General features: G+C 40.6%; 1 protein-coding gene across 1 annotated transcript in view; it reads right to left on the reverse strand.

The window, feature by feature from the left end:
* WDFY2 (WD repeat and FYVE domain containing 2) overlaps positions 1 to 23,448 on the reverse strand; it is a 213,878-nt gene that overhangs the window by 23,015 nt on the left and 167,415 nt on the right. Inside the window, exons 6-7 of the mRNA XM_008152072.3 lie at positions 22,563 to 22,675; positions 7,760 to 7,886 (exon numbers count right to left, since the gene is read on the reverse strand). Coding sequence (XP_008150294.2) covers positions 7,760 to 7,886; positions 22,563 to 22,675 — 240 coding nt within the window. The remainder of the gene's footprint in view (positions 1 to 7,759; positions 7,887 to 22,562; positions 22,676 to 23,448) is intronic.

A 23,448-nucleotide genomic window follows, 5' to 3' on the forward strand; every position in this document is an offset into this window, starting at 1 on the left:
TTTGCAAAGCAAACCAAGAAGGCCAATATGCTAATTACCACTCTTACTTCACCAATGTAAATAATTAGGCCAAGCCTTATGAGACTGGCCCTATTTTGTGATTAACAATAATCTTTGAGATTATTATGATTACAGAAGAGGAGGGGGAAAACTGTCAGGTAGACTGTGACTTTGAAATGGGCAGAACGAAATTACTGGATATCTGTTCAATGGAATATTAGGTGTTGTCTAGCACACCCTTCTGGATTATCTGCTTTTAAAGGGGTCTGCACCTTTAACTGAACTATTTTATAACTCAGTAATTTATAGAAAACTGCTATTACTGCAAATGAATCTTGTCCAGTGAAGATACAACTAATCTCCATGCCCCAACCCTCCCAGGGCAGTAGTCAATTGTGATTCTACTAACAAATTTATTGCCACATTTTCCATTGCCTATGCATTTATCTACTCTTTGGATTTTCCTTGGAACTGGTTGTAACATCTTATTATTTCCTGTATTAATTAATGACTAATATAAAATCTTTGGCACATAGTCATTTAAAAAATCAATTGTTTTCTATCTGTCCTGGTTATTTTCTACATTTTAAAGTATGGAGTGCCACCATTCTGACACTCAGGTGCAAGAAGGAAAAGCTATCTAGTTGAACAGACTCGTAACCCTATGATTTGAACTACATTTTATTTGTTAAGACACCTTGATTTGGTTGTAAAACCAAAATAAGCTCCAGAAGAAACTGTACTGCCACTCATAACTGGCAGCAACATTCAGCAACAAATACATTATTTATGGAACTCCAGTACTATTAACATTCCAACACAGAAGAGTGGAACACAGTGATGAATGCTGGATTCCAAGCTTTGCAACAAAGCAGCTCAGGGACTTCTTGATTTACTGATTCAAAATACAACCACCCTACAGTTAAAAACAAGGTGAGAGAACACCCCCAGGTTCACAGATTAAGGGTTATAAAGAATAAACTATGCCTTCTTGCATTAATTGTTTCATCTGACATCACGGTAGCATTTATACTAGAAAGCATTTCAAAACTGGTTATTATTTCATGGATGAGTGCTGCGATGCCAATGATCTTACACCTGCATAAAAACCCCACTTTCCACAGCCACCAGTATCTGCCCATCACAAAGACTCTACTCGGTGGGATGGCTTCATTTCCTTTCTCACCAGCCCTAGAGGTAACATATATCTGATCAGGCCCAGCTACATAGTTTGGGGGGCCCACTGCAAAATGAAAATACAGGGCCCCTTGTTAAAAATTTGAGAATTACAATACAGTGACAGGAGAGCACTAAAGTAAGTGTGAGGACCTTCTAAGCATGGGGCCTTGTGTGGCTACATAGGTTACAGAACCAATGAAGCTGGTCCTGTGTCTGAGGCTTCTTAAGCAAAAGGGAAAAGAAGCCATTATCCTCTTTACAGAAACAGATTTTCAGGCACAGGCTAACATCTGCCCAAATGTCAGCTTAGGCCCTCTTCCATCCCCTAATAGTATGGGGGACTTTGAGGATGCTTATAACAAAAGTCATACACATGGTAAGTGAGTAGGAAGAGAGAAACCTACGGCTGTGGTTGTGAGAATAGGAAGCAAATACAGAAGCCATGAGTACCAAGGGTCATGGCTGTGACCAAGCCTCAGGCAACCTGTAGATCCCAAGGAGGGACCCATCACAAGGGACCACACAGACTTTTTATCTGTACTTTAAATCAAGTTACCATTAAATTAAATTGCCAAAAAGTCTTAGAAGCCTAGGAAAACATTGTTATAAGAAAAATTATGGTCCTAAAGTTGCTCATGGAATGATAGATATTATCTAAGAATAAAAAAGGATCTAAAAAGCCCTTGTGCCCTAGTTGGTTTGGCTCAGTGGATAGAGCGCTGGCCTGTGGACTGAAGGGTCCTGGGTTTGATTCTGGTCAAGGGCACATGCCTGGTTGCAGGCTCGATCCCCAGTAGGGGGAGTGCAGGAGGCAGCCAATCAATGATTCTCTCTCATCATCGATGTTTCTATCTCTCTCTCTCTCCCCCTCCCTTTCTGAAATCAATAAAAATGTTTTTTTTTTTAAAAAGCCCTTGTACCATTATTGGATTTGACAAGGTGGGCATGGGGCAATAAATGTCCAGTTTTGTGCTTCAATAAAATTCATCCAACTGTTAACTGACACTTGAAAAACATAACTGGCCCCTAAAACTGGACCTTTTCCTTTGCCTTTCCCTCTCCAGAGCTAGCACATAATCATGTTCCCTTTGTTGCAGGGAACAAAACTATCAAAATTCTTGCAATGCAAAAATAATTTGTATAGAAGCATACTTTCTTAGCCTATTTCCCCCTTGGACTTGGAAACATTTTTGCTGTCATCAATCAGTTACTCTAGTGTTAAAGCTATCTCTGTTTTGATGGGGTGCTTACCCACAAAATCAAACTAGTTACTGAAATGTTGTATTTCTGCTGCTGAAGGACGGTATGAAGCTATAGAACTCGGGACAAAGCCATGTGAAGCTGCCCTCCACCCTATGGTTGGACGTTTCCAGAAAGGGGAAGGCAGTCTCCCCACCATGAGGGACGGGAAGCTCTGGCACTATCTGCTCTCCCCAGTTCCCCAGCTGACCATTTCGGTCCCTGATTTGGAACTCTGACTCCCACTAGTCACCCTGGGGAAGGTAGGAAAATGAGTGAGTGCAGGACAGAAAAAAGGGCGGCCTCAGGCCCTAAGCAGAAACTCTTTGGCCTCTAAATTAGAAAAGAGAAAACATCATATGGCATGGTGGGGACCATGTGTTATTCAATCTTTATTTTTCTATCTCTGGTGCCTAGTGCAGTGCTGAAAACAAAGAAGGTTCTGAATAGCTTCCTTATTTCGAACTGCACTAAGGTTTGGGAGACTTAAGCTGCCACCGAGTCTTTGTGGATGGTAGCTCAGTATTCTTATCTAAAAAATGATATCTGGGGAGAGAAACCAAGATGGTGGCATAGGTAAAGGCGGGTACTCGCTACCTCCCACAAGCACGTCAAAATTACAACTAAAATACAGAACAACCATCATTCAGAACCGCCTGAAAGCTAGCTGAATGGAAGTCTTACAACTAGGGAAGTAAAGAAGCAAGCACACTGAGACTAGTAGGAGGGGCAGAGGCACAGAATGGGCTGGACCAGCATCTCAGTGTGCCACATTTTTAATCGGGAGGAAGGTCGTCTCTGCAGAGGCCCCCTTTGAAGCGCAAAGGGTCCCAGCTCCATACCAGACCCCCAGTCCCACAGCTGGGAAGAGAAGTCCCCATAACTTTGGGCTGTAAAAACCAGCAGGGATTGGGGCTCAGTGACAAGGAGGCTGCTGTTCCTCTTAAAGGGCTGGTACACGAACAGAACTTACAAGGTTCCGCTTCCTCTGAGCTCCAGCGCCAGGACGAGGCTCTTGGTGACCCAGACACATACAAAGAGAAACTGGATTGTCTGGCATCTGGGCAGGAACTCAGGGGCAGCTTTCTCCCAGATGCAGGTGCTCGCAGGGTCATTGTTCCTGTGCTGGGACCTCCCGGTAACAGAGCTGACTGGCAGCTACTTCTGTTTGCTCCACCATGGTGATTACTTGTAACCCCACCATATCCAATTTGCAGCCCCACCCAATCTGTGTGCAGCAGCTTTTGCATATGAATGGCCTGTCCTTGCTCAAGCTTCAGACTTTGCTAAAATCTCTCAAACAAGTGACAGCTGGGCCAGAGTGCCCCAAATCTATCAATAAAAGGCCCAAGACCCAGCACTAGCAGCAGCCTGCCTTGCTTCAGAGCTGGACCTCGCCTGGGAACTTCTAAAACTAATATAAATATGAGGAATCTGCAGATCTCTCTGTAGCTCCTGCTGGGTGGCCCCAGGCAGTGGCTGACTTTGCACCTCCCTGGAGACCCAAGAGTCAGTGTACCCAGTGGTCAGTGTGAGACCATACCAGATTACAACTCTTTACATCCATAAGTGACACATCCAAGGGGCAGACTCAGTGAGCACCAAAGCGTCACTGAAGCAAGTCCTGCTCCATAGGGGTGTCTCCTGCACAGCAGCTCTCCCACTGTAGTCCCAGCTGGTCCTCACAGCAAATTGGCCTGGAGGTCAATTCCTCCTAATGACACCAACAGCAATCAAGTCTCAACTACAACTTGACTGTGCACACAGCACACAAAGGTGCCCACCTAGAGTGCTCAGCTCAGGTGACTGGGGAGGATAAGCCACTGGACCCTATAGGACACCTGCTACACAAGGCCACTCTACCAATACCAGGAGATATAGCAGTTCTACCCAATACATAGAAACAAACACAGGGAAGCAGCCAAAATGCAGAGACAAAGAAACATGTCACAAATGAAAGAAATGGAAGCAAACTATTAGATACAGAATTCAAAACCATGGTTATAAGGCTACTCAAGAATCTTCATGAGACCTCCGAGGGACTTAGTGAGACTTTCAAGGATCTTAGTGAGAATGCCAAAGACACAAAAAAGGACCAGTCAGAAATTAAGCACACACTGACTGAAATAAAGAATAATATACAGGGATTCAACAGTAGACTAGAGGAATCCGAGAATCAAATCAACGATTTGAAATACGAGGAAGGAAAAAACACAGAATCAGATGAGCAAAAAGAAAAAAATAATCCAAAAATATAAAGGTAGTGTAGGGAGTCTCTGGGACAACTTCAAGCATACCAACATTCACATTATGGGGGTGCAGAAGAAGCGAGAGAACAAGATATTGAAAACCTATTTGAAGAAATAATGACAGAAAACTTTCCCCTACCTGGTTAAAGAAATATTTACAACTCCAAGAAGCACAGAGAGTCCCAAACAAGAGGAACCCAAAGAGAACCACACCAAGACACATCATAATTAAAATACCAAGGGAAAAATACAAAGAGAATCTTAAAAGTAAGAGAAAAGCAGTTAGTTACCTATAAGGGAGCACCTATGACTGCCAGCTGATTTCTCAAAAGAAACTATGCAGCCTGAAAGGGAGTGGCAAGAAATATTCAAAGTGATGAATAGCAAGGACCTACAACCAAGATTACTCTACCCAGCAAAGCTATCATTTAGAATTGAAGGTCAGATAAAGAGCCTAACAGATAAGAAAAAGCTAAAGGAGTTCATCACTACCAAACCAGTATTATATGAAATGCTGAAAGGTATTCTTTAAGAAGAGGAAGAAGAAGAAAAAGATAAAAAATATGAACAATAAAATAGCAATAAATACATATCTATCAACAATTGAATCTAAAAATCAAAATAAATGAATAAGAAATCTAATGAACAGAATAAACAGGTGAATAAAATAGAATCAGAGGCATGGAAATGGAACAGACTGATGATTCTCAGAGGGAAGGTGGGGAGAAGAGATTAAACAAAGATCTTATATGCATTACCTGTGGACACAGACAATAAGGTTGCAAAGGCCTGAGGCAGGGTGGGAACCAGGTGGAGGGGGGCAATGGGGAGAAAAAAGAGGGATATTTATAATACTCTCAACAATAAAGATTAAAAAAATGATAACTGCTTTCTCTCTTTCAGAGGGTTATCATAAGATTAAACTGGGTTGGGGGGAGGGTTTCTGTGAGTTTTGAAAGCTCTTTACTAAATATTAGGCATTATTTAAATACAAGAATCACTGAACACTGATCCAGTGGCCAACTTTCAGGGCAAAGGAATGCTGCTGTGCAAGGAGGCCCATGAGTTCTCCTTTCCTGCCTGATACCCTGGCCCCTTCTTTCCCACACCTTCTTTGTGAATCCCATCCTTCTACTTCCAACAGTTCCCCTGACTCCCCTCAGGCACTCACAACTAAACCACTCCAACAGGGTGACACCAACTGATGCTGAGGAGTTTACTTCTAGCTCTCTGACAGCAGGGCAACCCCTCTCAGGCGAAGACCTGAGAGCTCCTCATAGAGTTGACTTTATTACTAAACTTGAGTTAAATAAAGTACCCAACAAAGGCCTTCTGCCATTGTTCCTATCTGAAGCTGTTCTCACTGGTGGCTCCTAATCTCATCAACCTGCCTTGCTGAGTTCTAAGGGTGTGATCCTCTCAGGATAAACTCCAACTATGATCTGTTTCATTTTCTAAAAGACCAAGTCTATATTTACTAGAAACTAGAGAACCTATTAGTTTAGGTTTCCTTTCTCTGGGACTGAGAGACTGTACCTCAACTTTATAGTTTTCCTCTTACCAAACTGTAGGTGTAAGTGTCCTAGAACAACACTCTCCATCAGGGCGCTCAGCACACAGTAATGCTGGCATGGAGCACTGTGACACTTTCCCACCCTGTGGACGGGTCATTCAAGACTGCTTGCAGTCTTCATCAACCACTGTGTAAAAACAAAGCTAGTTATAAGCTCATCTGAATGAGTCCAACAAATATTACTGACCTTCATTCAAAACCTGCATTTTATTTCCGAGAGCCTATGTGACAGGAATTATCTGGCAGATTAGATAATAACCAAGTATTATTAAATAGGACTGTGTTTGATTTCTTTCTTCACTTAACATGGATGATGTCAACTCCTACAGGATCTTGATGCATGTCACCTTGTCTGGAGAGAAATATTTGGGAACTATTCCTCTAATGAGCAGATGACAAGGTCCAAGTGGCCCCACAAGCCAGCTGTGGCCCCAGACAACCAGTCTGCTCTCTAATATGGGAAAGAAGGGTTTAGTAGCTACTTCTCCAACACTAAGCTATAACACTAAAATAATTATCTGTGCATGGGCCCTCAAAATTGAATTAGTTCAATAATCCTAAACTGCAGATTTAACTACTTAGGAGACTGTTTTAAAACTACTGTTTCTAAGCAGATTTATAGGAAGAGCTAAAACCAATCAGTTCATTGGGACATTACTGATTTGTTTATGGAAGTCTGCAGTCACTCTCAATATCATTTGGAAAACTTCACAAGTTAAAATCAATCTAGATTAGAGTTCCACAGCACATCTAAAGTTCTTTTCTGCAGCATGATCAGACTTTGTCCCCAGGGACTGTGGGCAGTACAGTGTAGGACAAATCAGAGTGTGAGCTGAGGTTCACCAGCAGAGAGCTGCCTAGGATGGGAGGCCTGCTACCATTCAGATGCCCTCAGCTCCAGACCAGTGACCAGAATCTTTAAAGACAGGGCCCTACTTTAAACCAATTCCTCGGGGATTCTCCTTGCCCAGCCAAGTTTGAGAACTGCTCCAAGGAAACAACAAAGGTTTCTCAGCTCTTCCTCTCAGCCCCCTGAAATCTGTCCTAAGGAAGAGCCTGATAAATACTTGGTGAAGTACAAAATGTACTGTGTAAGGAAGAATATTATCTCCTGTATTTTCCTTAAACTGTCAGGAATCTTGATGCCACATTTGACCTCAATTACAGAAATTCTGTAGGCCTTCATGGCTTGTTCTTTTAAACTCTTCTTTCAAGCTCAAATTTTTACTTTTATATTCTTTCTGGTTCTAACTTTTACCTTTTATTTATTTGCTGCCATTATTTTATCTTATGGTTTCTGTAAGAGCTCTCAAATCCTCTATGGAATAAAATGGGGTATAAATAAGTAAACATACTTACTTACACACAGACATAAATCACAGTGGCCATTATTTGCTTTCCTACCCTGTTCCTTCCCATGCTAAGATCCTGCCATAGAGACTGAACCGCACTCCTTTGTTCCAGTTTTCAGCTGGGAATTTTTTCTCAAGAGTTCTTTATAAAGCACCAACAGCCTTACTTGTGTCCTTGGAGCTCGATGGCAGTTCCTTTTCTCCCACCGATGTCCCACATGATTACAGAGTGATCAGAGCTGCCGGAGAACAAAACTCGCTGGACCGGGTCCCAACAGAGAGCAGTCACCCCACCTGAGAGACCAGACACAGTGGAACATTAGTCACAGAGTAACAATATTATTCACCAATAAAATGTGAATGCAAATGAGTCAGGATCTTGTGCAGTTCATGGCATACAATAATGTTTTTGTTGAAAGAGTAAACAATAAGTCCCCAAAGAGAGAATGACTGGCTCTGAGAATAAGAATTCCACATTTTAAAGTAGTTTCCAAGAATTTAAATGCACCATAAAATAAATTTCTCTTAAGACCAAAGACAATGAAAATGACAATTGACCTTTAAACAACAGTCATAATTCTAAGAAGAATGGAAAATATTGCACGGTTTAGAAATATTAGCCATATTTTTAAAATTGTTATCTACCTCCTTACCCCCACAAAAGGTGAAAACTTATTAGGTTTAAAAAGTTCAATTAGATTTTTTTTATCTTGAATATCAGCTATAATTAGACTATAATATCTGAACTTAAATTTTATTTTCTTGCAAATTTAAATTTACAGATTCTGGGAAAATCATTTACATCCTTAAGTGTCAGTTTCCTCAACTATTTAAAATGGGGATGGTGATACGATGACTACTACTACTGATAACAACAACCTAGCCGTCACCTACAACATCTGATTGTATGAGAATCAGGGTGGATCAATTACACAGGACCACTCTAGTGGTGTGGCTATAAAATATGACAGATTTTCTTCTTTGGCAGTACCCTTATAAATCAAACTGTGCACTGAGTATAGTATTAACTTTTCACATATGAGCACAAAACCTACAAATAATTAAGAATGTGAAAAGTACTCATCTTTTACATTATTGAAAAATTCTAAAATGTACGGTTCTTTAAAAAAAGAAAAGAAAAATACTATATTCTAAAAACAACATAAAATAGCTTCTTATTTGTTGCAATCTGATGTTTTTCTCCTTTAGATTATCAATTTGTTCTAATAAAGTGCTTTACTTTAAAAGGTTTTAGAAAAGTTTCCCTTATATAATTGTGTGAGATTTTTTCAAGATCAAAAGGAAAAAAATACCCACTATACTGAATCGTGTTTAATAGCTTCTTCCTGTATCTGCACAGCATTCTGCTTATATATATTTCTGTCCATGTAATTAACATCACTTCCCCTGGTACACATATGGTAAATACCCCCTGCAGCTCCCACCTCCTCTTCCCTCACCACTTCCTGACACACACACACACACACACACACACACACACACACACACACACACACTAGTACCAAGCACACAGCCAGCAGCAGACAGGCCCTAGTATTATTGTCTGTTGAATGAATGAAGGAGATGAATGAAAACACAAATATATATAAACACGAATCTGTGTACTGGTGGGGTCCCTTGGCGGGGCCTGCAGGAATTGGGCCAAAACCAGCAGTCCAATGCCGCCTGCCACTCCTGCTCATCCAGGTCCCGCTGCGCCTGCTGCCACTGCTGCTGCCACTCGGTAGGTTCGTGGCCACTCCGCTGAGGTCTCTGGGCTGCAGCGGCCAGTTGTGAGCCCTGCATCTGGCGCCTGAGCGGCGCTCCCACTGTGGGAGCGCACTGACACCACGGGGCAGCTCCTGTGCGTCAAAGCAACCAGTCCACCGGTCGTTTGGTCACTTAGGCTTTTTATATATATAGATTTTTAAAAATCCATAAATCTTACTTGGAACTCCTCTGTGATGCTTACTTAACCTTTCAATGCTAAATATTTCCTCCTGTAGAACTCATCATCTTTCCCTGCTATTAAACTCTATGCTTCTACTTTTTTTAAAAAAAACATCCTTCAGTATTTGGCCATGTAATAGTTCAAGACAAGCATTCCATTCTGCAAAACATGTTATTTGTTCCCACATAGTACCCAAATGGCTTATTTTGTTAAATATCTGTAGCAGAATTAGCTAACTGTCCATCTAACTTCACATTCCCTCTTTCATATAAAGCGTACTCCCTGGAAAGCCGCTGTCCTGCAAGGACCACATTTACCAGGCCTCTTACATCCAAGTGGCATGTGACCAGTTCTCAGCAACAGAGCCCCTAAAGGAAACCAGATAGTAGGTGGAAAAAATTTGCATCTCTTCCAGGCCAGGGCAGTTAAGATGTCCCTTTCCCACTTCCTGCTAGAGATCTCCCAGACCCCAGGACAGGGAGAAAATGTATTCTAGGAGGAGCCTCGGAGCCTGAATCACCACATGGAAAGAACTGTAAATTAGCAACACCTATACTGGATTGTTACATGAGCAATAAATAAACTTCTGCTGCATTAAGGCACAAAAATGTTGGAAATGACTTGTTAGAGCAGTTAGCATTGCCTTTTACAATATTTTTGGACTATTATAATAAGGCCAGCTCAAGAGGAAGGTGAGCCACCAAAAGCTTCATAAATGTCAAACAAATGAAAATAAGTTACTAGTTTAGACTGTTAATCTTGATGCCTAATATTTAAACAGAATTTAGCCTCCAAAGCAATCCATCATAAACTCTTGAATTCGTTTTTTCTCCAAAATATATCCAGAATCTAAGCACTTCTCATTATCTCTACTGCTATCTTTGTATGAGCCACTATCATACAAGGAAAATTAAGAAGTATGACACACATTTTGTTGTAAAGGCTATGGAAGAAAACAATACTTATATACATTGATGATGAGAATGCAAACCAGTTAAGTGGGGAAGGTCACATCTAACAAAACTACATATGCACTTAGCTCCTAATCCTGCAATCTCACTTCTAGGAATTTATCTTGAAGATACTGCCCCCTTTCCCACCAAATAATACAAAAATATACATGCACAAGGCTATTTATTTCAGTATTGTTTGAAATAGCTGAACATTGGGAACAGCCTAAATACTCATGTAAGAGAGTGGGAAAATAAACCATGCTACACTTACACACAGTACTACATAGCTCTGAAAATGAATGAGGATCTCCTGGATGGATAGAAAGTGATTTCCAGAATGTACTGTAAAGCGAAAAAGACAAAGTGCAAAACAACTTTTACCTAAGAAAATAAGAGTAAGTGAGAAATTAAAGAGCTTTATTAATAGCAGGTGTGTGGGAAAGGCTGCGGAATGAGAATGGAGCAGGGATGAAGGAGAGTGACATTTTTCATAGTATATATTTTTTTGTTTGGTTCTGAGTTTTAGAACCATGTATATGTTTTACATACTCAAAACAAGCAAATAATAAAAATCAACTAGGTGTGTGTGGTGTATCCAAAATGGAATATACAGTAAACAGAAAAACCTAGCTGTATTACAAATGATTGATACAACCACACTAAAGCAGGGCATGGGGAGAAGTGATAAAAGTGACTTTGGAAAATGGTAATAAAGTTAAATATAAAAAGATTTGTACACGAAAATTGTACTCTGATTAACAGGCTTGTATTTCACAGGGCTATGTGTTAACAATTCTGGAACTGTTCTATGTGTATTCTAGGATTAACTAAATAAATGTATTGAGGATAATGAGAGCTGAGTTTCTCACTATTATAATAGGAGTTATAAATAAGAGGAGGAAGGTTAGAATGATCTCTTTGTTAGATTGGACTTATCAGTATGAAATCACAAAAATATATAATTATAGATGTGTGAGTACACATGTATTTTTTAGCTTTGTCTACTGAAAGAGCCTAGAAGCAATTACATCCCATCAACAATGAGCACACACAGCACCCAAATTTTGGCTTCTAAATACTAGTCACTAATAGAAGGAACAAGAGCTGCTTGGATGGCTGATTCCAAGCAAAATTTATAAAGTTAAAAGTTGAAAAAAATCTAACAATAAGTGAACTAAATTCAGGTATGTCTATGTGTTGGGATATTATGCAGCCATTAAAATGGCTGCAGCAAGCAGTGTACAAGCTGAGCCAGGAACATTATGTGGTACCAAAAACTAAGACGTGCTCAAAAAATGATGGAGACATGTGAAAAAGGACACAGGAGCCAATGTGAAAGGGTTCCTAATGGCCAAATTTGGGACAATTTGAGCAACAAAATAAATAAATGGTAGTACAAGGTCCTCACACAGAAATTAGTGAGAACTTGTGGGTCTATTCCACTATAAACAATTGCATACATAAATAGGGAATAAGTAAAAGTTTTTCTTTATAGTACAATTCCAACTAAAAAGTGTAGAAAGAATAATGCTAATAGAAAAAACAATTTGGCAATCACCACAGTCATACTTGTTTCTGGTAAGAATCATCTATGGATACTAAAGTTATTGGGCAGAAATATAATGAGAAACAATATTTACATAGTTCCAAACTATTTCTTCATAAAATACTTGTGAATTACAAAGGGTGATCAAAGTGGAGAAACCTGGCAGACACATACCCTAACCAAGTGATCAAAGTTATCGTCACCAGTAACAGGGCAAATCATGTGTACCTTGATATGATGCACTACTTAAAAAGCATAATATCACTTTTGTGGGTATTATAAAAAATGCATATCCTGAATTTAACCATGAGGAAACATCAAACAAACTCAAAGGAAGGAACATTCTACAAGGGAGGGGCATTCTAGCTAGTACTCAAAAATGCCAAGTTCTTAAAAGACAAGGAAAGACTAAAGAAGTGTTCCAGATTAAAGATAACTAAGAAGATATTATAACCAAATGCAGTGTGTGGTCCAGGGTTGGATTCTGAACCAGAAAGACGATATTAGTGTGATAACTGGAGAACTGGGGATAAGGTCTGTGGATTAGAGAACAGTATTGTATCAATGTTAATTTCCTGATTTTAATATTTATACTGTAATATTCAAAGATGTTAACATCTGGGGAATATGGGTCAAAAGTTATTTCAAATGAAAAGTAAAAATAAAACAAAACAAACAAAAAAACCTAGTACTATTATAATAGCCTCCTATAAGGTTTCTTTGCTTCCACTCCTTTTCCTGTTGTCCATTCTCTATCCAGTAGCCAAAGCGGTCACTGAAGAACACAAAGTAGATTCTGACACCCTTGCTCCAATCCCTCCTGTGGTTCCCATACCACTGTCCATGGCCTTTCATGATCTAGCTCCTGTCGTGGGGCTTCCCCTCCTCCACCTTACTCACTCCATCTAGGCCTGCTGTTCCTGTAGCATGCCAGATTCATTTCCACTCTGGGTCTTTGCAATTTGTTGCCTCTGCTTGTGATCTTTCCCTACATTATCACTGGCTCATTCTCTCATTTAACACAAGTCCTTGCTCAAATGTCACCTCCTTAGGAGAGATCTTCCTTCACCACTCCTACCTCTCTCCTTCTTTTATTTTTCCTTGGCATAACAATACATATTTATTTACTGTTTGCTGCCCTAACATAAGTTCTAGGAGGGCTGGTTTTGGCTTATTCACCATAGTATCCCTAGACCTAGAATTCTACCTTATATAGTAAGCACTCAATAAGCTCAGACAAATGAGCAAACGACTAAATGAAGGAAAAAGTACATGAATGAATGTTCTTTGCTTTGTTCTTAGCACATAAAACAGTCATATGACATCTCTTTTTCTGTCTAACCAGTGTTGTTTAAATGATAGCCTTTATCTATTCTATTACTCACACCTTTTAAGCCAGGAAATGCTCATCTGAAGGAGAAGCTCTGGAGATGGTCTTGCTTGACTGGTTAAGCCACTAGGATTAAGGGGATAGAAAAGAGAAAGATGACAAAAGCATGATTTCCCCTATGTAACATGTTTGTCTCCCGCCCCAAATTCTTATGTTGAAACCTAATCCTCAATATTTGGAAGTGTTTAGGTCATAAGGGTGGAGCCCTGAAGAATGGTAAGAGCAGTGCCCTTATGAAAGGGACCCCAGAGAGCTCTCTCACTCCTTTCTGCTAAGTGAGGTTAGAGTGAGAAGGCAGCAGTCTATAGACCAGGAACTGGGCCCCATCAAACACTAAATCTGCCAGCACCTTAATCTTGGACTCCCAAGTTTTCAGACTGTGGTAAATAAATGTCTTTTGTTCATAAGCCACCCAGCCTATAGTAGTCTGTTAGGGCAGCCCAGACAAAGACAACATATAAAATGGGTAACCCAGGCTCTCTAAGGCAACATGTCAGATTTAAATAGTGGTGGTCATCGATAAAAAGAATGGTTAGAAAGGTTTATTTGACTTCAAGACTTAGACAGGTTTTGCATCCTATCAGAAAAAACATGGAAACACTTAAATAGAATTTACTAAGTGCCACATGATGAATACCTTGCAACTTCTTCCAACATACATCCACATCTACAAACACTGCACCATAAGGCCCTCTGGCCTTCTTTGTTGGTGACTACAGGATGTGGATAGTTTATGATGAAGAAACTGGACACTTGGCTATGGTATTTAAGTACACAAGCTCTAGAATCAGTTTCTGGGCTCAAATACAGGTCTGTCTTTGTTAAGTATGTGACAAGGGCAAGTTATTCAATGTCTTTATGCCTCAGAAGTTTGCTTTGTAAATCAGGGATGATAATTTTGTTGAGATTAAATAAGTTAATATATTATAAGGACAGAATAGTGCATAGCACATGGGAAACACTCAATAAATGTTAGCTATTATTATAGTGCAGGAGACCTCATCTATACCATCTCTATGACAGTATCCTTTGTTGAGCCAGCCTTCAGGCAGTGACCAGCTTGTTCCCTCAGAGCATCTCATACTGCTCCCCCAGTCATTATGAGATCAATTAAAGTTTTAGAAACAAGTTCGAGCTCTAATTTTTCCACACTGCATTAGGCTGTAAGGGGCCAGAGCTGAGAAGGGGAGTTCTTCATAACACAGAGTCAGGAAGAGAAAAGAAAAAGATAATTAGGCTAAAACATGTCAGGGTATACTCAGCACCCTCCCAAGGCTGAGAGTATTACACCACTCTTTAATAAGAATGGAAAAGATGAAAGGAAAAGCTAAAAGACAGGCAAGAGAATGAGACTGGGGAAAACAAATAACTGCAGGGTCCCATCCAAGCTCTATGTACATGTCCTAACCATAGGGTCCATTGGAGGTTGGCTAATAAATTGCTAACCACAGCATTCATTTCATGTCAGTTCCAAAAGCATGGATTGATCATCTTTTATACGGTAGGCCCTGTGCTAAGCTCTGTGGATATAATCAAATCAAGTAAAACTCAGACCTAATGCCAACACAAATGTATAATGATAAGACGATGGGATTAGCTCTGAGAACAAGAAGGACATGCACATTGTGTTTGGTGGAGCCATTCACTCAGGGACATGTGGCTACTCCCTCTCCCTGGAGTGCTGGTCCTACCTTTTATCATCCAAGTACCTTTTCCTCCTCCTTCAAGGTGCAGCTCAGGTGTCCTCTCCTGCAGGAAGCTTTCTCCCAACCCTCCCCCCACGTTCCTAATCTAGGTGAGCTTGCCACCTCTGTGCACGTTTCATTGTCACACTCACCCGCTGTAGCTTTAATGGATTATAAATCTGTTCCCATAGACTTTAGGTTCTGTATCTTTGTATTCAAGCACAGTGCATAGTGCTCGGTACACAGTAGGTGCTCCATAAATGTTTACTCCTGTTGAGTGGATGGCAGAAAGGAATGGGAGGAAAATAAACCAGAGCAATAAAGCATCACTACAGAGACATTCGGCAGAGCCTGGGAGTTGGGGCCCAGCAGGAAGACAGCGCACTAAGAGCCATGGAAGGGGCACAGACAGATGGAGAGAAATGTGGCTGGGAACAGTCTCTTCCTTCCCAGGTGGGTTCTTGCATCTATCAGCAGACAGAGCTTCCTGATGAACAGTCTTTCTACTGAACACGTTTGGCAGCAGGGGAAGGCATCCACTTCCGTTTGGCCAGCCTGCATTCCACAGTAATGCAGACACAGGTACCTCTGCTCGGACCCACACCCAGGCCATCCTCCTTGCCCTCCGTAACTAGGAGAATGAGAGCCAGGGGCTGCAATGGTTGTTGGTTTCCAGGGTTTGTGATGCTTTAAATGACAGAAATCATTTCTTCCACCTTTCCGCTCCCCTTCAAGGTTTTATTATATGCATCTCCCTGCCTTTGACCTCCACCTTATGACCTACAGAATAATTTTAACATAAATAAATTTATTTTTAAAAATAGAATTATTTAATCATTATAAAATTTATCTGCACTATTATATACTCTCATAAATGTAATTTTTAATGGCTGCATAATATCCCAATACAAAGACATACCTGAATTTAGTTCACTTATTGTTAGATTTTTTCAACTTTTAACTTTATAAATTTTGCTAAGATGAATATTTTTAAACATAAAACTCTGTTCACATTTCTGACTAGTTAGAAGAGATTCCCAAATGTGTTACCAGACAAAGAGTATAAACATTTTAAAAAGTTTAATACATGTTACCAAAATGCTTAGTGAACAAAATTTTTTGGAGACTTACAACCAATCTTACAAAAGCTAGACTATGTGGAGTGCTATAAAAATCAGGGCTAGAAACTGCTGGGTCTCTCTTCACTAGTACATGACTGATACCTCACTTGAGCGTCCAGTCACACCATGCAAGGTGAAGGTATGTAGGCTAAAGGTGCCTAAAGCAGAGTCACAGTAAGTCCTCAGACCATGAAGCCTCTTGAATGAAATAGTTGACCTTTCAGTTACTGCATTTTGCTCTAGGTTGAAGTGATGAGTGTTTTGATAAAGCTACTAGTAAATAAACTCTATCTCTAAGCTACACCTTCCTCCTGAGACCCACAAATGGACATCCAGCTGTCTCCTTGCCCCCGGGGCATCTCTTGGTCATGTCCAGATTAAAGCACCGTGATATTCTCTCCCAGACCTGTTCTACCTCAAATATTCCCGGTCTCAGTAAATAGCATCACTGCCCACCCAAGTGCTCCAGATAGAAACCTGGAGCCACTCCTACTGCAACTGCCAAGTGCTGCTGAATCCGCATGTCCTAAACAGGTTTTTATTTTATTAAAGGCAAAGACTGCCTTTTGTTAGGAAAAAACACTGGCCTATGACATGACTACCCACCATGCACTGCTTTTAGTTAGGATGTTTTAATTTCAGACCATCTTATGGGTTACTCTATGCTTCTGAGTTTTTAAGGCCATGGTGCAGGCCTCCCCTGAGCCTGTCAGGTTCCTGAACAGATTCCTAAATTGAATCCCTCTTCTCCCCACGCCCACTGCCACCCCTAAGTCCAAACAAAGGTCACCTTTTCTAGGAACACCAGCAGCTGCTTTCTTTCTAAACAGTCTGCTCACATCCATTCTTGTCCCCACTCCATCCACTCCCACTGCTGCCAGAGACTGGTTAAAATGGAGCCTGTTCCCACCCTGTTTACCCTTCATCACTGGTTTCCCACTGCCTGTGAACAATGTCTGAGGTTCCTAACGTTGCCTGAAAGGTCAGCCTGTACTCTCCCCTGGCTCTCCACACGGGCCATTTGACTTCATGCAGCTGTTCACACTTTCCCACGCCAGGCGTCACACTTGTTTCACACATTTGGGGCCTGGAATATTCCCACCACCTCTTTTTCATTAGGGTGTCATTTATGCGCCATTTCCTCGAAAGCTTCTCTTTAACTCTCTGGACAAGGAGAGCTCTCTTGTTATTGTCTTCCAATGCAGCTTATGCCTGGCATCCAGGCTCCACAGCACTTGCTACACTCATGTTTGATTATCTGCAAGTATTGGTTTAATGCTTATATTCCCATGACTGGAAGTCGGCTAAACTAAACATTATGCTTGTTTTCACCTATGTAATCCAGCACTCATCAAATAGAGACTCTTGATGAAAATATCCATCTATTACATTTTATATAAACTAGATTGATTGAAAGTCTCCATTGTAAACAGAAATTATGTTTTCAATTATTTGAATCTCCATATTTGTACTGAACTATGTCTTTCCTTGTTTTTGTTATTTGTTAGTTACCGTTTCACTTTCAATAATTCTCCTAGCAGTTAATGAAAAAGTTTGTATTTAATTTTTCATTAATTAGTATGCTTGGCAGATTTACATTTAAGCCCTCCGGTTTCTAATATGTTTATACTAATAAAAAAGTTTCTAAAAAGTAAAAGAAAAAATATTAATTGATACTATGAATGGTCAAAATCTGATATTTTCCCCTTCAAGTGAGTGTGTGACTTTTTGGTAGAAAAATATTCTAATTTCTGCAGAAATAGCAAAACACTATAATACTTGACATTTAGCTCTAGAGTCTAGAAATAAAACCAGCAGAGGAAGCATAAGAACATAAAACTAGTTTATTAAGTCCCCTTAGACTAGTAAATGCTATGTCAGAGCCTCTGAGTATGACTATTAGGCTGATTCCATCACAACCCACATTTTTATGATCTTCTGTACTATAACAGAGTGACGGGGGAATGTTATGGCTCTGCACACGTACCAAAAACTTGTCTGCTTCGGAGTTTGGATCTGGACTGACCAGACCTCCAAGATCACTTTATAATGGATCTGGGTTCATCTTAAGGTCTTTGTTTATGGGATAGGGGAGGAAGGAGGTTAAATAAATCCTTACAAAAACCCCTTTTCCAGAATTGTGTCTGCCCAAGTTTGGGACCTCTCAGGGGCCAAAATGGGCCTACTACATAGGAGGAACTCGGTAACATGCTTGAACCACCATGGACTTTCTTAGACATCCTAGCTTTAAATGAGTTGTGCTATAGCCAGACTGGCAATGGGTAGATACTATTGTCCAGGAATAATAGCAAGTTAAATATATGACCTGCTACATTTGCCTTCATGTTAGTTAGTGACCTTCCTGGGCCATATTCTGTCTTCCTCAAAGACACCTTATGATAAAATTACATGAAAATGCTTTAAACATTTTGAGAAAGACAAGACACAATGTCAAGGTAACATTTTATACTAGTAGCCCTGAGCACGAATCCATGAGCCAATAGCTTGCCAGTAGCTCGCTGCTGCCCTTCAGTAGCTCTCGGCCCATTGCCCCGCCCTCCTGTAGCTCCCCTCGCCCCCCTCATAGCTTGCTGCCCTGCCTGCTCCTGTAGCTCTCCGCCGCCGGCTTATAGCTCGCTGCCCCACCCTCCTGCTGATCCGTGATCCGGTCGTTACGTGGTCGGTCATTTCGCTTCACGGCATAAACGACCATCTATCTGCAGAAAAATGTTCTGCAGATAGATGGTGGGGTGATAGCATATTACATCTTTTATTATATAGGATTAGAACTAACTCGCAATACATGAAACCCTTGGGCCACATCTGGTTCACCATATAGCGGTAAGAAGCAGCTACTTACCTTTTTTCTGACCTAAAGGCAGCAACAAAGAATTCAGAGCACTCCTATCAGCCACCATATGGTGAACGCCTAACTACTAAAGAGCCAAAAGGTCAGGCTCAACACCACCTCCACCTAAACCAAATCTGGGAATTAGCCAGCCCATTATGGCTGCTGAGTTCACCACCTAAATTTTTACCTTAGGTCCATCCACTCCTTGCTTTCACATTACCACATTTCTAGGTACTAGCTTTCCAATTATACTCTCTACTCACTGTCAGAACAATCTTTTAAATTTGATCAAATTAACATATTTGCTTTTAAAAACTCTTTAATGGTCCATACAAGAAGCAACCAGTGAATGCATAAGTAACTGGAACAACAAATAGATGTTTCTCTCTCTCTCCCTTCCTCTCTCTAAAACCAATAAAACAAACAAACAAACAAAACCCCCCAAATACCTCTTTAATGGTGTCTCACTGACATGCCCTCAATGATCTGAGCTGACTCTCACTTCATTTCTGGCTGCCCCTACCTCATACTCAGAGTTCCAGCCCAAAAGAGTTACTAGGTGTTCCCAAGAGAGCCACACTCCTGCAAATCTCCATGCCTTGGACCATGCGGATTTTTTTCCTGCCTAGATTGTTCTTCTTACTTTTCCATGAAGTCAACACTTCCTCCTCCCCCAAAGATCTAAGCTCAAACCACATCTTCCCTGGGGAGGCCTTCCCTAACTCCCACTGGCATCCAAGCGAGGTGCCCATTCTCTGTTCTCGGAGGCACTTAGGCCTGCTTCCCCACCGTCCTTGCCACCAGGCACTAGAACTACTGGTTTAGCTTTTGTCTCCCTCACTGGGCTGGAAGAAATTTTAGGACAGTGATGGTGCCTTTTGTTTCTGTGACTGAGAATAGTGGCTGAGATCAACCAGAGAGCTCACAGGTGTAAAGAGACAAGGGTCCAGGGCAGAAAGCACAGAGACACAAAGGAGAGGAGAAAGAGCACTTGGAGATGCAGAAGGAAACGGGGAGACAGCATGTGTCACAGAAGCCAAAGGAGGCCAGGTACACGCAGGAAGGAATCGCCACAACGTGAAGTGCCGCTGCTGAAAGGCTTAAGTAGGACATAGTTTCAAACAAGTTCACTGGATTTGGCAACCAGCAGGCCATCGGCTGGCTACCTTGGGGAAAGCAGTTTAAGTGGAGTGATGAGACAGGCCAAATGGCAGGTGGTTGGAAAGGAAATGGGAGATGAAGAATTTGAAGCAGTGAGGAAAAGGTTATTCTTTTAAAGCACTGCTGTTTGCTACAACATGAAGATTATGCTAAATGAAATAAGCCAGTCAGAAAACAAATACTATGATTCTATTCACAGGAGGAATGGTAGTAGTCAAATTCATCGACAACAGAAAGCAGCATGGTGTTTGCCAGGGCCTGGGGGAAAGAGGGGAGTTAGTGTTTAATGGGTACAAAGTTTCCATTTTGCAAGATGAAAAATGTTCTGCAGATAGATGGTGGGTGATAGTTGCAAAAAAGTGTGGCTGTATTTAATGCCAATGAACTGCACAGTAAAAAATGATTAAAATGGTAAATTTAAGAATAGGTATAGTTTACCACAATTTTTTAAGAAGAGAAAAAACATTGCTATTAAAGACATTGCTACAACAGGACATGGACTGAGAGGGTTTTTGTTTGTTTTTATCAGAGAGGCAAGAAACCTTAGCATGTTAATAAATTGAGAAGAGTGAGTTAGTCAAAAGGGAGAAGAGGGAATGACTTTTAATGCGGAGACCCTGAGGAGACTGAGCCTAGGGCCAGCGGACAGCAAGCTCCTGCTCGAGGCAGAAGGGAAAGACAGAAGGAGCGGGTAGAGAAGTTTGTTGGGGAGAATATGGGTGGGCAAGAAAAATATTTTTTTAAGCTTCTACCTGATAATATCTATTTTTCTTTGAAGGAAGTGGCTGGAATGGGAGGGAGTGGGGGCTGAGGTTAAGTGGTGAAGGTCTGAGAAAGTGTTAAGGGGAATGAGAGGAGTGTGCTGAGGATCAGTAATCATGTGCAGGGTTAAGAGGCAGTTCCTGACTCTGCACTGGGATGATGAATCCGAACCTGCGATGATGGGCTAAGACTCCCAGCGTAACTTGCAGCTGAGTCCTGACCCAGTCAGTGGCTGACAGCACAAGGAGAGAGCGTGGATAGTGAGTGAATCACGGACAAAATTTACAGAGGAAGAACAAAGGGGTCCTGAGCTGAGCATGCTGGGAAGCACATGGCTAAAGGGGCTGCACACTGGGAAGGAAGACAAGATGGGCTGGAAACACAGGGCAGTGAGGGATCAAGGACCGGACTTCTCAACAAGGGGAAGAGCAAGTGGAGTTGGAATAAGGGTTTAGGGAAGTAAAAGATTAGGAGACTGAAGTTAGCAGTGAAATACATACGTTTAAGATTCCTGAGGTGGGAGAGTTCTGGATCCCTACCAGGCCAGGATTGGCCAGGGTCTAAGTGACTAAAAAGAGTAATCCAATCAGAGAGAACTGAGTCCTAGCCTCAGGGGATATGTTTCTGTGTATTCTTCCTCCCAAACGTAGAGATAATTCAGATGATCTTTTAAGAATCTTTTTCTCTGGGTTCAATTTTCTCCCATTCCTTTTTTTCCCTTTAGAAAATCTCTTATGACCTCGGTACTATCCCTTTTTACACTCTCATTCACCTACTTTTGTTCTTATATGATGCCTAAACTCAATATTAACCATGTTGTGTACTCAACCATGGGTGTAATCTGCCGAGGATAAAGCCCATTAAAAACCATGAAAACAGGCAGTGACTTATTTTCCAAGGTTAACATCACACATTAAAAATACGAGTAAAAAATTAATCATCATCACCTATTCAAGACTTTCAAAGGCTGTGTGGATATTTTATATGACCTTGTTTAAATGACTCTGAGCAGGCTAGTAACATAAAGGGAGCCTTGGGTTTTAAATGGGAAAGAGCCCCAAAGGAAGGGAAGTTAAGGACTTTTACCTTTTCATACAACCTGGTTACCCACGATGAACATACTTTTCATTTCACTTGTCTTGGAAGTGGGAGTCAGTCTTGCCCGCCATCTCCTAGACCCAATGATGGCAGGGACAGACTGAGGCAGCTGTCCTTTTGGCTTCCAGGGGTTTGTGCAGCTGCCACAGAGTCTCAAACAATGTCTCATTAACATGTGCCAACCCTGGCTGTCTCCGGGGCAATATGATAAAGAACCAAATCACCAACGTTTTCAAAACAGATTGAGTCCTCTTTTGTTTGTATTGATGTTGAAAATTTTTGACATTAGATTCTAATGAACCATTCTGAAATCAGTTAAGTATATCATGTATATCTTTGTATAAGCCCAAAGTGTACCCTGTCACTTTCACAACTTATCTGAAACCAGAACATGCAGCACATGTGAGCTCCTGAGAGAGCGAGTGGCACATGGATTTTGCTTTCAGTCCCACCTGTATGTCCTCTGAATGTTGTGACCAGGGTGCAGTTTTCTTGCTCCAGTTTGAGGATGGTTACTTGGCCTGAATGGTCACCAATAAACACATGCCGGGTTTCAACATCGAATCTATCATATAAGCATTAAGGATTTTTCTCAAAATTGAGTGGAGGGATTTATAAAAACAATAAATATAAGAAAGATACAAAAGTGAACATAACAAAATGAAAAGACAGTATTAGTGGACAGTAAGACTCAACATGATAAAGATGGTAATTCTCACATGAATTTATAAATTTAATATAATTCCTATAAAAATATCAACATGTTTTCTTCCTGGATTTAGATATGTTGATTCTAAAGAAAAACAAATAAGCAAGAAAATAACAGTAATATGGCATGTGATGGAGAAGGCTAGCCCTATCAGATGTTAAAACATGTTATAAAGTTTCTTTAATTAAAAGTGCAGCACAGATGCATAAATGACAAATGGACCATTGGAATAGAACAGAAAGTATAGAAATAGACCTAAAAACATAGAGAAATTTGTTACATGTCTACTAAAGGTGGCTCTTCAACTAATAAAGATGGATTTTTTTTTTAAAAGGAAAAATTAAATAGGATTTGTATTTCACATTATATACCAGGTCAATTCCATATGAATTAGAGATCTAAACGTAAAAGATTAAAAAAATATATAAGTTCTAGATGGAAGAGTTCCTTTATAACCTTAATGGAAAAAGCTATTACTATCAAAAACACAAACAACAAACAAATACAATAAGCAAAGCTAAAAGACCAATTGGAAAAAAAATATTTGCAAATTAGGTCACAAAAGGCCCAAATCTCTAATATATAAAAAGAGCAATCAAGAAAAAAACACCATAAGCCTAACAGAAAAA

Source organism: Eptesicus fuscus, chromosome 8 (assembly GCF_027574615.1).
Source record: "Eptesicus fuscus isolate TK198812 chromosome 8, DD_ASM_mEF_20220401, whole genome shotgun sequence".
Taxonomy (NCBI): Eukaryota; Metazoa; Chordata; class Mammalia; order Chiroptera; family Vespertilionidae; genus Eptesicus; species Eptesicus fuscus.